The sequence below is a fragment of the Mobula hypostoma genome, chromosome 6, assembly GCF_963921235.1.
Source record: "Mobula hypostoma chromosome 6, sMobHyp1.1, whole genome shotgun sequence".
Lineage (NCBI taxonomy): Eukaryota > Metazoa > Chordata > Chondrichthyes > Myliobatiformes > Myliobatidae > Mobula > Mobula hypostoma.
The window spans coordinates 131,365,509-131,381,687 of record NC_086102.1 but is presented as its reverse complement, the minus strand read 5'-3'; the positions used below and the strand labels follow the sequence as shown (position 1 = coordinate 131,381,687).

Here is a 16,179-nt window from a genome sequence, read left to right as displayed (position 1 = left end):
ATCTTTGATCATGCTGGCTGTGGGAAGTACAAGCAGAGTCCATATAGACCTGTGACCATGTTGTGCTGAGCTGTGTCCACAACTCTCTGCTGTTTCTTGCGATCATGTGCACCATGTACAGAACAGTTATCATACCAAGCTCTTATGACGTCAGCATGGTTGGACCAGGGTGGGCTGTTGGTGATGTGTGCACTTTGGAACTCGAAGCCTGCAACCCATTTGAGTTCAACACTGCTGATGCAGACAGAAGCATGGACAATCCTCCCCTCCCGGAAGTCAATGACGTTTTGCTGATATTGAGGGAAAGGTTGTTGTCGTGACCAAGTCTGCAAACTTGTAGGTGGAGCTAGGGTAGGATTTGGTGAAGTAATCATGCATGTACAGGGAGTAGAGTAGGGGGCTGAGGACACAAGCATGTGGAGCAACAATGTTGAGAATAATCATGGCGGAGGTGTTGCTGTCTGTCCTTACTGATTGTGGTCTGTTGGTCAGAAAGTCAAGGATCCATTTACAGAGGGTCTGGAGTTTGGGATGGTAATGTGCAGAGAATAAAATTTGTTAGGGTCAGCTTAGTGTAAAAAATGAGTGTTTGATGGTCAGTATGAATTCAGTGGGCTACTTATGTGTCGTATAACTTAGGTATTTAATTTCTGAGAATAAGGATATTTATGAAGTTGTACTGTTTTTGCTGAAAATAATAGGTATGTTTTGTCCAAGGCTAAATCCTTATACACTTAAGACTGTTTGCAATGGATTTATTCTCAATTTCTCTTGATTGTGGTTTCAGATTCTTTTTTTTAATTGATCTTGCAGTGATTGCAAAGTGTTGATCATAAATTCGAATGTAGTGCCATGGTTTCCATGCTACTAATGGTTGCTTTAAATAGCAGATTAATAGGGTGAAATGAAGAGGCACTTCAATTAGCACCTCTTCATGTGCCTGGCTCAGCTCAGAGGAAGCCTTTGGCTGAGTCCACTTTGAGAAGCAGCCTTGGGCCCTCGTGGATGGCCGATGAGTGCAGCTTGGTCTCAGTGAGAATCTGAACCCACTCAGCACCGGCAGTCAGGGCGGGAGAACTTCAGAAGGAAAAGGAATGCCCTGGAAATCTTATCTCAAGCTTCATATCAATATCAGAGCAACATGAATATGCCTTGTCCTTCAAACAGCAGCCTGATCGAATGGCCTTGTTGGAGGCAGCCCGAATGTTCATGAGAGCTGTAGTTTGTGATGATGGAAGCATGTGCCGAGCTTGCCATGTTGTATGGTTGCCATGGTAATGTGCTCGTTAATGACTTGCCTTTGAAAATGGCTCTGTGTCTGCAGGCGAGCTGTGCACAGTTCCTCCCGAATAACAACAAAAATGTTTCAAAGGCGGACACATAATCATATCTTGTTTATTTTTAGCTAGGTACAATGTCACTAATTAGTTGAGGCAACCACTTCTCTCTTCTGTTATTCCATTTCGGTTTTTACATTTAATTGCAGTTTTAGAAACAGCACATGTAATGACTACAATATGTCCTTCTGGTTGGAGAGAATGTTGATCAGTTGGCACCCAGTATTTCCCTTAATTGGGCTGGCTCTAGTTTATTTTATTTATGCACCCTGTAGTTTTGAACAGCAATTTTCAAATCTTTGTGTATGCGAATCCTCCCTTGGATTATCCACTTCCCCCATCTCTATCTCCAAATGAAAAATATCTAAAGGGAAAAATATGATGTTATTACAAAGGGTTTTTATAATGGTTTCATAGTCAGCTTTGGGCAAAAAAATCATACTGATAATTAAAAATGCATAGATACCAGAAAATATTTTATTCCAAGAGCAGCAGTTTTTAAAAGCCTATTTTTTTTTTTAAGTTGTCTAACCTCCTTTGTATGAAACTCATACGTTTTAGCTTGACTGAGTCAGTGGGTCCTCTCAAATTGGGGGCAACTTGTCATCAGTAAGGCTGTGTTGTGTGCTCAAACACAAGGAAATCTGCAGATGCTGGAAATTCAAGCAACACACATCAAAATTGCTGACCTGGGTCTCGGCCCGAAACGTCGATTGTACCTCTTCCTAGAGATGCTGCCTGGCCTGCTGCGTTTACCAGCAATTTTGATGTGTGTTGCTGTGTTGTGTGCTGTTTGCTGACCTAGTGCACTTTCAAAGGGCCCGGTTGTTAGACTAGCGAAAGCTGCAAGATTACAACTACTCATGCCTGAAAACATGAAATTCTGTCTGACAGTAGATTTTTGACTTGGTATTACTGAGAAAAAAAATAAATTTAAACTCAGTTTTTGACGAAGATTGAATGATATGGTGAAGGATGCTGAATTGGAAGGCTGTACCATACACACCAAATGTAGGATCTTACCCTGAGGACAGTAGAGGCCAGATTATTAGGTATTTTTATGTGGAAGGATAAATATTTGAAAGATTGAGGAATCAAACATTAGAAAAATCGTGCAGAAGAGGCCAGCATAGGCTGGCCACGATCATAGTGAATAGCATGGCTTGCTTCATGGGCCTTGTGGCCTTCTGCTGCTCTTAGCTTATTGTGTTCAGTGCAGATAAAAGAAATGGTTATTTTCCTACCCCAGTGGCTTCTCCATCATCCCTATTTTTGGTCTTTCGGACTGAAGTCAATCTGTTATAAAACTTACTGTATTGTAGGACCATTTTTCTTGAGCTTTTGCTATATATCTAATTCAAAAGCTTACTTAGTGATTGGATTTTTAAAAATTTTACAGTCCAAATATATTTAAAAAACAGTTATGTGAAGGCCATGTTTGGATTCAGAATAAAATGCATTACAATTCTCCTGTATGAAGAGTCCTGATGAAGGGTCTTGGCAGGAATCATTGACTCTTTTTTTCCTCTCCGTAGATGCAGTTTGACCTGAGTCCCTCCAACATTTTGTGTGTGTTCCTCTACTTACAGTTGCAAGAAAAAGTTTGTAAATCCTTTGTTATTACATGGTATTTCTGCATCAATTACTCATAAAATGTGGTCTGATCTTCATCTAAGTCACAAAAATAGTCAAACACAATCTGTCTCAGTGAATAACACAGGAATATTTATATTTTTCATTAAACACATTGTTTAATCATTCACAGTCCAGGCTGGAAAAAATATGTGAAGCCTTGCATTTAATAACTGGTAGAACCTCCTTTAGCAGCAATAGCCTCCTTCAGACGCTTCCTGTAGCTGCTGATCGGACTTGCACAATGGCGAGGAGGAATTTTAGACCATTCCTCCATACAAAACTGTTTCAGTTCATCAATATTTCTGGAATAGCTTGCATGAACAGCCCTCTTCATGTCATGCCACAGCATCTCAAATTAGTAAAGGTCTGGACTCTGACTTGGTCATTCCAAAACACACATTTTCTTCTTAAACCATTCTGTTGTGATTTACTCTTGTGTTTCGGATTACTTTTTTGTTGCATCATCCAACTCCTATTAAGCTTCAGGTGATGGACCACGACCCTGACATTCTCCTGTAATGTCTTGATATAATTTTGAATTCATTGTTCCCTCAGTGATTGCAAGCTGTCCAGGCCCTGAGGCAGCAAAGTAGCCTCAAACCATGATGCTCCTTCCACCATGCTTCATAGTTGGGATGAGGTTTTGGTGTTGGTGTACAGTGCTCTTTTCCCTCCAAACATAGCAGTGTGCATTTTTGCCAGAAGGTTCAACTTTTCTCTCATCGGTCCACAGAACATTGTCCCAGAAGTGTTATGGAACATCCAGGTGGTCTTTTGCAAACTTGAAACGTGCAGCAATTTTTTTTTTAGGAGAGCAGTAGTTTCCTTCGTGGTGTCCTTCCATGAACACTATTTTTGATCTGTTTTTTTTAAATAGTGGACACATGAACAGAGAAGTTCTAGAGGTTTCTGTAGGTCTTTTGCTGTTACCCTTGGGTTCTTTTTCACCTCCTTCAGCATTGCAAGTTATACTCTTGGTGTAATTTTTGTGGGACGTCCACTCCTCGGGAGAGTAGCAACTGTATTGAATTTCTTCCATTTGTAGTCAATTTCTCTCATGTGAACTGAAGAAAACTCAGATCTTTAGAAATGCTTTTGTAGCCTTTTCCAGTTTGTGCATCTCTACAATTCTTCTGAGGACCTCTGAAAGTTGTTTTGATCAAGGCATGGTGTACAGAAACAGATCTTCCTTGAAAAGAGCAGGCGATCAGTAACCTGACTTTGTGTGTCTTTTTTTTATAGGACAGGGCCACAGCCACACACCTCCAATCTCATCTCATTGTTTGGAACTCCTGGCTCCAAATCGTTTTTGTAGAAGGCATTACCCAGAGGTTCACATTTTTTTGAACATATAGAGTGATTGTTTAAATGGTGTACTCAGTATTGGTGAGAAGTACAAATGTTTGTGTGTTATTAGTTTAGGCAGATTGTGTTTGTCTATTATTGTGATTTAGATGAAGATCAGACCATATTTTATGAATAATTAATGCAGAAAATCAGGTAATTGCAAAGGGTTCACAAACTTTTTCTTGCAACTGTATATAAATGTACTTTTATGTGTGTGCATCTTTATTTATTGGATTGGAACTGTATTTGTGCTGTCCTGTCAACAGTTGGCAGGTAATACATTACATGTACAACATGGAGTTTGGCATGAACAGTTTTAGCCTGTCATTATTTGGCCCACTGACTTGCTGTCATTGCCATGTAGATATAATGATGACAGTCAGTGCCCAGCACTGCTCTGCTTCAGTTCCAGCAATTTTCCGACATTCGTATCTGGGCCACGCAAAATCAGATGTTCAGACTTTCAAACCTCTATGTTCGAGCCAGCTCCACATAAGAGCTTGGGATTTTTACACATCCCTTTAGAAAGAAAGTTGTTGTGCAACATTCAGATTGAATGCCTACCACAAAGCTTGCATTTAACTCCGTTGAAAGTTTTTCATGTGGAAACAATCCAATCAAAATGAAGTGTGTTAGGCTTTAATCTAGCAATTAATAGTGGACCTTAGTGTAGAGCAAGAATCCAGGGTCCCCTCAGTTAATGGTAGGGGTCCATGGGATAAAAAAGGGTTGGGAGCCATTCGTGTAGAGCGATAGTGCAATGTGATTTGATCTCCTGCAGTCCTAGATGTTAATAGTAATATTAAGATACTACATTTTATACTGAAGACTGGACAGTCTGCAGGACTCTATACTCTAAAATGCTTAAATTCTGTAAAACGAAAAGGAATCAACTGCATTAGTAAAATTACACTGGGTCATATTGAGGAACACATCCTGATGGGAGGAAAATATATGCAGTGTTATATTTTTCTGTTGGATTTTAAAGTGGTGCAGAATTCTGTGTGTTTCTGATTCAACAAATTAATTGTACAAGATATAATTTGTGCTGGTTTAGTTGCAGTTTTAAAGCACAATTTTCTGATTATGCCGAGGCAAGTAATTAAACCTCAGTGTCTCAAGTTTAAATGAAGATTATTAAATATTTTCCGTATCATGTAAAAGCAAATTTAAAAAATATATATTGTCTTTCTGGTGCTTAGGCTGCCCTGTTGTGCCCTACGGCCTCCTTTTGAATTGTAATCAGTATTTTATATTCTGGTGACAGCTTATAAGAAACACAATCTGTGGAATGACCTGAGGTCAAGAAAAAACAAGCTGCATGAAAGGAGCACAATGACTAGAAAGTTGTTTGAGACACTGAGGATATGAAAGGTCGTATAAAATCTTGCAAATTTCCTCATCTTTCATTGATCTGTAATTCAATTTCAAATGTCTATTAGCATTTGCCAGTTTTCATAATGTAGTTTAATTATGAGTCCTGGTTAGCTGTGACTCCCAGGCCACAGATTCCATACCCCATCCCCTGCTCAGGGTCTTTGCCATTCCCTCAGCTCATTCAAAACTCTCCTGACTTGAAGTTCCATAGAACCTTTACTCCTGATCATTGGAAAAATTATGAAATGTGTGATTCCTATCCTTTGTATAAATACCATTGTGAACTTCCTGTACAATACACTTGAACCCTGAAACCTCTCCTGAGCTGTCCCCTTTCCATCTCCACCTGCTTGCTCTACGCAGTCATGGGAGGTTAAATCTTCAGCTACCAGCACCATACCTTCTTTTCATTCCCTGGACCTGGACTCATTCTCAGCCTCTCCTTTACAAATCTCCATCACCTCTTCAGTTCAGATTTTGCCACCTCGCATAATATCTCTTCCTTTGGCTCAGAATTCATTTTCTGTTTGTGCATCTTTGAAGAGCTTTGGATTTTTTTTTACTGTGCTTCAAGGGCGTTGTTTCATTGCTAGTGATTCTTGCCATCACAGGCCCATTGGTGAAAGCCGTCGTTGTTGCCTGATTTATTATTGGCATTTTAAGAATGTCCCGCACCATTAAAACAGCCGTTGTGCAATTTAATCCCAGCCCTACATATATCATTAGATATCCTGTCTTGGCTTGAAGTGAGTTACGATGAAATATCCTATCAATGCGAGGTGTCGTACATAGAAGCAGAAATTTGCTTTTGCTCAATGAGGCGGCATATAAATGCGGAAGTTTGTTACTGCAGTGTGACACTAATTGGAAATGTTTGCTGCTTTCAAAGCTGGCAGAGTGACCAGCTGTTGCCCAGAGTGTGCTTAGATTAGCCAGTTTTGTCCTGGGAGGAAATTCTAATCTGACTCGCATCAGGCTAGTTGCAGCATAAAGAGCACAGACTGACATTAACCTGACTTGGTTCACTGAGAAGGCTCCTGAATTTCCCAGCCATCTGTAATGGCTTTGTAATGAAGTGTGTTTGCTGGCAGTGCTTTTCCTCTCCTTTGTAACTTGTTTCCTGCACTATATGATATCTCTAATATGAGCAAGGATCATTATTTGTAGCCCAAGGGTTCCATTTGTGACAAACATTCATTAGCGAGCTCTTTGAGTAGGATTGTGTCCACATTTAGTTTTTTTTTCTTCAGCCTCTATAATTGACCCCTTTCCTTTACTCTTTGTTTCAATAATAGAATGTGACCTTGTCGTTCCCTTCACCAAAACAAGAGTCAGCTATTTTTAGTGAAGATATTGATTTTCTGCTAGTTTTTCATCAATAGGAATAATAGTCTACCTTGTTTTTCTAAAATAATTTCATGAAACCTTTTATGTATTTGTAAAATTAATTGTTTAATAAAATACACTCTCTAGTTTAAAATCCCTTCACAGCCATGCTATAGTCTCCTGGCCCTGAATGATTCTGTTGGAAATCTATGTTCCTGCATTAAGGCTGCAGTAGTATTGTCAATACCAATATGATTGGCGTATATGTACATGGTATATATGTTTTTTAAAAACTGCCTATTCAGGCAAATTATCTTTAATGTTTACTGAGCGAAGAGTTTATATGTAGAATTTAATTTATGGTCCTTCATTTCAAAGGCAGGTGGCATCACCTATTAAATGTTTGATGTAAGATTCAGCCATCTGTTGGAGTAGGTGGCATGATTTCCGCTCCTCCTCAGCTGGCTTGACTGGCCTTCCACTGTGCTGTTGTGCCTGTTACTCAGTCCAGGGTTAGAGCTGAGTCATCCAGAGCTGAAGGTTGCAGTGCATCATAACCATCACCTCAGCTTCATTGGCAACCATGGCTGGTGAATTTAGTGCAGCTCCATTCATTTGAAGATGTTTGCTAACCTGGATTGTGAAGTTAAATGGTTTGGTGTTTTCCTCCTTTAATAATTTACCTGGGTTAAATGTGTAAACATAAAATTATAAGTTTTTAAAATAAGTTTAAAAAAATATTTCTCATTTTTAATTGGCTCTGATTATCAGAAATAGATAGGTGATTGGGATTGTCTCGGGCAGAGTCTAGGATTTACTGCCTGATGCTTGGTTGCAGTTTTAGGACAGCTGTAGCAATGAGACATCAAAATTGGTCAGACCCAGAGTGCTGCAAAAGTAAACAGGAGTTCAGAATGTGAGCTGGGCAGAGCACAGTCAAGCCCAGCGTTGATCCCTGGACTGCCTGGAGAAGACTCAGATGATCTTTTGGGATTGCTGATACAGGAGAGAAGAGCTTCTTCCTCAGAAGTTGCTAAGATTCGCCTGCTCATTATGCACAAAAAATTGTTAAGCAGTCAGTGCTTTGAAATGGGTCTTGATTGCATATTAACCTGTGATTGTGAATGATGTGGTTGCCTCATTCAAGTTTTCAATGCAACTGTAATGGTCTCTACTCTGCCGGGCCATTGATTGACTCTTGTAGAAACTGTGGTGTCTGGTGCTATTTCTGTTAATTCTATGAGAAGCATCAGCTAAGACATTGTTGCTAGTACTTCCACCCTTTGATTTCAAATTTGACTCCAGAAACTTCATAAAGTCTAGACTAATTTGCCCAGTGTTGTTCATTCTTCAGAAGAGATGTTGAACTGCCAGGAGACCTGTGCATTTTGGTGCTGTTTAAGATCTTGGGGAACTATTTGATAAAGAAGAAGAAACTAACCAAGTTTTTCTTTCTGTAAACATCATTAGTAAACATTGTTGGATTATTGTTCACTTTGATTATAATACTTCATTAGTTTTGGTGTAAGATCATGTTTTGGCTTGTGAGGTTTGTGAAGTTTACTTGGAGAGAATACCTTGCACAGCAGCTTGGGCTGGGTGCACCAGAGTGGTCAGACTGACTTGAAGTGACACAGAATTGTGATGTAAGGAGTTTAATTCTGATCCCCATTCCCATTCTGACATGCCAGTCCATGGCCTTCTCTGGTGCCATGCTGAGGCCACTCTTGAGGTGAAGGAGCAACACCTAACATTCTGTTCAGGTAGCCTCCAACCTGATGGCATAAAAAAAAATCCCTCCCCTCCCCTCTTCTTCCCCACTCTGGCCCTGTAACTCTTCTCACCTGCTTATCACCTCCACCTGGGTCTTCTCCTCCTATTCTTGCTCCTATGGCCCACTCTCCTCTCCTATCAGATTCCTTCCTCTCCAGCCCTTTACCTTTCCTATCCACCTGGCTTCACCTGTCACCTTCTAGCTATCCTCCTTCCCCTCCCACCACCTTTTTTTATTCTGACATCTTCCTCCTCCCTTTCCAGTCCTGAAAAAGGGTATCAGCCCAAAATGTTGGCTGTTTATTCATTTCCATAGATGCTGCCTGAGCTGCTGAGTTCTGGCAGCATTGCTTGTGAGAAGAAAGCCTGTTATCCCATTCTACAGACTTGAGGTCAAATCCATGAGATAAATGGTTTTTGTTCATTTTAGGTTCATTTCAGGCACCAGAGTGGTCAGACTGATTTGAAGTGACACAGAATTGTGATGTAAGGAGTTTAATTCTGATCCCCATTCCCATTCCGACATGTCAGTTCTCTGGTGCCATGCTGAGGCCACCCTTGAGGTGAAGGACAGTAAGGCCAGTGATGTTGTGGGGATGGAACTGGATCACGGTGGTGTCTGAAAAGAGGATGCTGTCTAAGTTGCATGCCATCTTGGTCAATGTCTCCCATCCACTACATAATGTACTGGGTGGGCACAGGAGTACATTCAGCCAGCGATTCATTCCACCGAGATGCAACACAGAGCGTCATAGGAAGTCATTCCTGCCTGTGGCCATCAAACTTTACAACTCCTCCCTTGGAGGGTCAGACACCCTGAGCCAATAGGTTGGTCCTGGACCTATTTCATAATTTACTGGCATAATTTACATATTACTATTTAACTATTTATGGTTCTATTACTATTTATTATTTATGGAGCACTGTAACGAAAACCAATTTCTCCCGGGATTAATAAAATATGACTATGACTATAGAGTACAGACAGACTCCTGCAAACTGAAGTCACTCAGTTACGTTCTAAAAATGACAAATATCAGTGCTTTACTGTAGTCAAACCAAACTTTGTGAATTAGTTATATAAATACTGGGGTTAGTTAACTCATGTAGGTAAGGATTTAGTAACCTTTGTAAACTGCTGTCTGTTCTTTCTGGTTTTGCTCTCTCAATTGTTATTTGCGAAGGGTAGACAAATGTTGCTTTGCCTTTTGCAAACATTCTTATATGGAGTTTTAATTTTGGCTATGGACTTGTGTTTTGCAGATGCATTTGTGAACAGCCAAGAGTGGACACTTAGCCGATCTGTGCCAGAACTCAAAGTGGTGAGTACTGTCACCAGCCCCTTCAAATAAGCTCTTGGGATTGATTCCAACAGAGTTGCTCACTGCGAAGGTTCGGAAGATATGAAAGCTAAAATTAGCTGTTTTTATTCAGTGCCCTTTGCCAAGGTTATTTCATTTCCTCATCTCAGTAACTACTATTATGCCCCAGTTCAGCTTTGAAAGCAGAAACATTGCTACCTATCAACATAGTCATTTAGAGTTCATTCTGCATATTCCAATGAGTGTTGGTCAACTGTCCTGTTCTTGGAGACAAATAGTTAGGAGCCTGCTGTTAATGCCCATGCTTGAACAAGTTTAACAGTATCAAAGCCAAGCCGAATTCTGACTCTGCCTATTCGTAAGAGTTGTACAGATTCTAATTGGTCCTTGTGGAAAGTCACCAAAAAAAGATATTCTGACATTGTTTACCATCTCAATCCAAATCAATTTTGCTCTCATGATCAGACAGTAAATTGAACCTCTCGTGCCTTTTGGTTTAATGTTGTATGACATAATTGCATTTGCTCACTGAGATTTGAGAGGGGTAACATTGACCATGACCACTTTATTAGATACACTGGTACACTTGCTTGTTAATGCAAATATCTGATCAGCCAATCATGCAGCAGCAACTCAGTACATAAAAGCATGCTGACATTGTCGAGAGGTTCAGTTGTTGTTTGGATCAAACGTCAGAATGGGGAGGAAATGTTAAGTAAGTGACTTTGACTGTAGAATGATTGTTGGTGCCAGGCGGGGTGGTTTGAGTATCTCAGAAACTGCTCATCTCCTGGGATTTTCACTTACAAAAGTCTCTTCACTTACAAAAGTCTTGAGTTTACAGAGGATGGTGTGAAAAACAAGAAACAGTCCATTGAGTGGCAGCTCTGTGGGTGAAAATGTCTTGTTAATAAGAGAGGTCAAAGGAGAATGTTCAGACTGTTGCAAGCTGACAGGAAGGTGACACTAACTGAAATAACCACACAACAGTGGTGTGCAGAAGAGCATCTCTAAATACACATGTTGAACCTTGAAGTGGATGAGCAACAGCAGAAGACCACAAACATACACTCTGTGGCACTTTATTAGGTACAGGAGGTATCTGACTATATAATTTCAGTCAATCACAGTTGAGTGTGTTCAGTATTTCTAGCTTGTTGTTATGAGGAGATTTTAATGGGTGTTTATCCCATTTGATACTTTAAAACTGTGTAGTGAGTTGATGCGATCATTTAATGATAATACGTGTTGGCTTTGCAGTATGAATTGTTGCTTTGACATGGAGCTGCAAGCATTTTCCATGTTTGATTTTGAGTTACTGATTAAAGTCATGATTGTAGAGTTTGATATGCACCTGTGTTTTGAATTAAATGTGGCAGAATGCATATAACAGAGATGTTTGCTTTATATCCTACTTAGAAATAAATAAATGTTATGTGTGTAACAGAATAGTCCTAATTATACAAGCGTTCTTTGAGTGGAATTTCCATGCGAACCCCTCCTTTTGATCTCAAGTACATATATTGTTTCAACTATTCCTCTGGCATCTTACCCTAGTAATGTGATTACTTGCATGTCCACTCTCCCCTACAGTGGATTCTTTGATCTTTATTTTCAGGCCAAGCTATACAGCATTCAAACAGAGTTTAGCTACTTTTCTCGTGCTTTTCTCAATCAACTTGAAGCAAGTAGAGGCAGTGATTTATTTGCTGTATTTCTGATTGTTGTCCTTTGGCCATTTTAAAGTCTAAAAGAATCAGAGATGCCCTCAGAGACATTCTGAGCTTTATGTAAAGTGAACATGTGGTCACCTCCTCTTCAATTACTACAAAAATGTTCCCTTGACAGTAGAATGGTGAAGGCAGAATTCCCCTTGAGTGTAATCATACTTCTCTCTCTGTGTCTGTCTCTTTGTCTCTGTCTCTCTCGATCATAAAGACGTGATAAATTATTTAGGTGGGAAGCTCAATAAATATATTAGGTGGTAAGAGAAGGAAGGATGTGCTGTCAATGTGAGATGAGGTAAAGTGTGACTCATATTCGGCACAGTGGGTAGGGCCACTGCCTCACAGTGCTGGAGACCTGGACTCACTCCTGACTGCAAGCCTCTGACACTACTCGGGCACAATGATGTAGCTGCTTCAGCTGCTTTCCCACGGCTCCAGAAAGCCAGGTTCAATTAGATTAAAAGATGTTGTGGTAGATAACCAGTGGCAGAAATATTTCACAGGTTTTTAAATGTTGTAAAGACCAGCGGGTGCCTCAGTGGTGTAGCAGTTCGAGTGATGCTGTCACAGCTCAGGGCTTCAGAGTTCAATTCCGATGCCATTTGTAAGAAGTTTGTATACCTTTCCTGTGAGCATGTGTGTTTCCTCCGTGTGCTCTGGTTTCCTCCCACAGCCCAAGGAGTTAGTATCTTTAGTAGGTTAACAGACCTGTGATTAGGCTAGAGTTAAATAGATGGGTTGCTGGGCGGTGCAGCTCGTTGGGCTGGAGGGGCCTGATCCATGCTGTATTTCTAAATTTAAAAACACTAAAAAATAAGACAAAATTCCATTGAGAAGTAAGGACTCAACATGATAACTAATCCATTCGTGACTAACTGCAGTGAAGGCTGGTATGATAGATTAATAGGCCTGGGAATTGGGGGGGTTTTTTGTAAACAAGTAATGACAAAATATTGATAGGAAAATACAGAAACTAAACCAGCAAGGAATACATAAACATGTTGGGAGTTCTACATTATAAAAAGGAAGAGGACAGGAAAAATTGGTGCTGGTCCCTTAGCATCTAGGTCAGGGAATCATTAAAAATAAGAGGAAAATCAGCTGGCAGATTTAATGTAATCTTTGGAGACTTTCAACTAGCAGGATGGATCATGGGGAAATAATAGAAGAAATGTATTTAGAATAAAAGCAGAAAATATTGAAAACGCTGAGCAGGTCAGGGTGCATTTTGGGAAAAGAAATGGTTAATGCTTAAGGACCAAGGGCCTACATCAGGATTGAGGAACGAAGCTTGGGAAGAAGCAGGGAAGGTGGGGAAAGGATGTTGATAATGATATGATAAAACTGGGGTGACCATAATGGTAAACTGTAAACAAGGTTATCTGTTTAGTGAGTGAATGGAGGGCAGTTAGAGAACAAGAACATAGGCACTATACTGTGGGTGTTGAGAAGTGCAGAGAAGAAAGATGCATTCAGTGGGTCAGGCTTGGGTATGTCCTCTACTTCCAGAGAATAAAGTGTGTTGGGGTGGAAAACAAGCAGAGCCAATGAATACAGATGGATTGCTGATGCAGACAGAAATCACGTCTATCTAGGCAGTGTAAATGGGCGATTAATGGTTGCATTGACTCAGTGGGCCATTGGTGCTGCTTCATCATGACATCTCTCTATGACTACTATTGAGTCCAGAATATGGCTGAGTTTAGATTTCTGAAAGGCATTTGATTGTGTCATTGTAAAAGGTTACTGCCCAAGCTCAGGGTTGATGGGATTAAGGATAATATATCAGCGCTTCTGGCGAAATGGTTTGGTGGCAGGAATCATATCGCAGATAAATGAGTCATTTTCAAGTTAGCACGTTGTAATTTCAGGGATCATTGCTGAGCCCTCAGCTGTTCGTAATGTGTATTCATGGCAAGTGAGGGGCCATTCTCACCCATTGACAATTTATTGCTGAGTCGGACACGTTGTGAGGCAGGCAGTGTTTGCAGAGAGAAATAGACAGGTTAAGTCAGTAGGCAAAAGTATGGCAAATCAAGTGTACTGAGAGGGTTGTACTAATTTATTAAATTTTTATTGTATCAAAATCAGGTCTATTATCACTGAGGTGATGAAATTAGTTGCATTGCGGCTGCTATACAGTACAAGACATAAAATATTGCTGATAAAATATGAAATATAAAAAAATAAATAGTGTAACAAGAGAGTAAAATAGTGAGGTAGTGTTCATGGTCCGTGGACCCTTCAGAACTATGATGGCAGAGGAGAAGGAGCTGTTCCTAAAACATGGAGCGTGCATTCTCAGGCTCCTGTGCCACCTCCTCCCCGATGGCAGTCATGAGGAGACGGCATGGCCTGGATGGTGAGGGGCTTTAATGAGGCACTTTTGAAGATGTCCTCGATGGTGGGGGAGGCAGTGCCCAATGTGGAGCTGGCTGAGTCGACAACCCTTTGCAGCTTATTTTAGTCGGCAGCATGATCAGCAGAAACGTTAAGGGTCAAAGGCCTGTTCCTGTGCTGTATGTTCATATCGTATCACAGAATTTTTCTCTGCTATCTATCTCTTGGTTATTTTCATACTTTCATTAACTGCTATAGTTTGCAGCTCTGCACAATCACTTTAGTGCCAAGTAAAGAAATTTCTCAAAGAAAGGGACAATAATAATTTTGCAGGCTTTTTCGAATATCAAAGCTTTAGTGCTGAAATGCAAAGGAGTGGAAGATAAGTTCTGTAGGGTTCTAGTTGCATCATATATAGAGAACTACCTTTCGATCTCTGGATGGATTATAGGTCACAAATGGGACGAGGCAGATTTCCTATACTCTTGAACCAAAAAGGAAAGAATTATGTGGGCAAGTTACCTAGACAAGGCTTACATTCATCTGTAGATATATACTTAGGTTGATCAAAGGAGTGGATAGGCAAAGCAAGAGAGGTTATTTCTTCTGGAGTTAGAAGTGCAGAACAAAGGTCTGGATCACTTAGCGAAGAGCTCGAGTTTGGGCAGCACTTTTTCACGCATGTCATGATGGAAATATGGTGTTCTACCTCTAAAAGCAGTTGTGATAGTGGAGGTCAATAGAAGTCTTCAAAACCATGATTCTTTTAGACATATTAACGAGCCAAGGCAGGGGTTAAAATGCGGATCAGCAAAAATCTGATTAAATAGGGGAATTAACACAAGAATTGAACAGCCCGCTCCTATTCTTGTGTTACTATTGACACTTGTAATTAAAGGTATCATCTAAAGCTCAGTTACCACTTATGGCCTGTTATCAATTTTCTTAGAGATGTGTAGGTACAGTTCTGTGACAGATATGAATAAAACAATGAACAGGAGAAAATCTGCAGGTGCTGAAAATCCAAACAACACACAGAAAATGCTGGAGGAACTCAGGAAGCCAGGCAGCATGTATGGAAAAAAAAGTACAGTCAATGTTTCAGGCCGTTACCCTTCGGCAGGACAGAGAAAGTGTGACTTTAGGACCCAACATTTCTTTTTCTAAGTGGAATCCACCTTACCTAACTTCATTTAATCTTTGGAAGTATTACCACTTGATGACATAGGCGACTGTCATGTACCATGTCTTAATTCTCAGCTTTGTTCACCTTTGACCTTGGTCTTTAGTGTTGTGGAACAAGTTCTGCATCAGATTTATTTTTAGTCCATTTCTGCTTCGTATTTTGCAAGCTGTAAGGGCATTGGCATCCAGAGCACCACTTGAGAAAATTACTTGCATGCTTGTAGAGATTCCATCTTCAGGGTGTGGCCATTGAAGTTTGCAGTATCCTTATGTCATACGTAAAATATAAAATTAACTAATGATTCCTTGTGTCCACTTAAAACATCTGAGTAAAAGTGAGTATTCAGGCCAGGTATTGTAAACCTTTCACATAGAATGAAAGCTTTTTTTTAAAATTTTGCTGAGTATAAATATGATGATACTTGTTTTCCAGGGTGTGTGTAAAAAGAATACTCTGCTATTGTAGGCATGAAGGCAAAATTTCAGGTTTTTATCAGAAGGATCATTTCTATTTCAAAAATCCTGCAGGGCAGGGTTAATCTCTAATTGCCTTGTGGAAGAGAGGTGGTTCAGAGCTTAGAGACGTGACCACAGTGAGAGTCAGTTGAGACAATATTGACCAAGAACTTGAGGATGCTAATTGTGAAAATGGAAGAATTTTAAGAAACCGTTCTGTGTTGTTTACTGATCAATACTACTTTTCATTTTACTCTACATCTTTTTGTCCAATGTCACTGTATTTATATACTGCTTCGGCTAGGAAACCCTCCCAAAATGCTTTCTGATTGAAGCTATAGTGGAGAGATTAAA

At 40.1% G+C, this 16,179-nt stretch overlaps 1 protein-coding gene across 4 annotated transcripts in view; it reads left to right on the top strand.

Moving 5' to 3' along the window:
* agap1 (ArfGAP with GTPase domain, ankyrin repeat and PH domain 1) overlaps window positions 1-16,179 on the top strand; it is a 683,413-nt gene that overhangs the window by 259,126 nt on the left and 408,108 nt on the right. For all 4 annotated transcript variants that reach the window (XM_063051721.1, XM_063051720.1, XM_063051719.1 and 1 more), the window contains exon 2: window positions 10,059-10,117. In XM_063051721.1, the coding sequence (XP_062907791.1) occupies window positions 10,059-10,117 (59 nt within the window). The remainder of the gene's footprint in view (window positions 1-10,058; window positions 10,118-16,179) is intronic.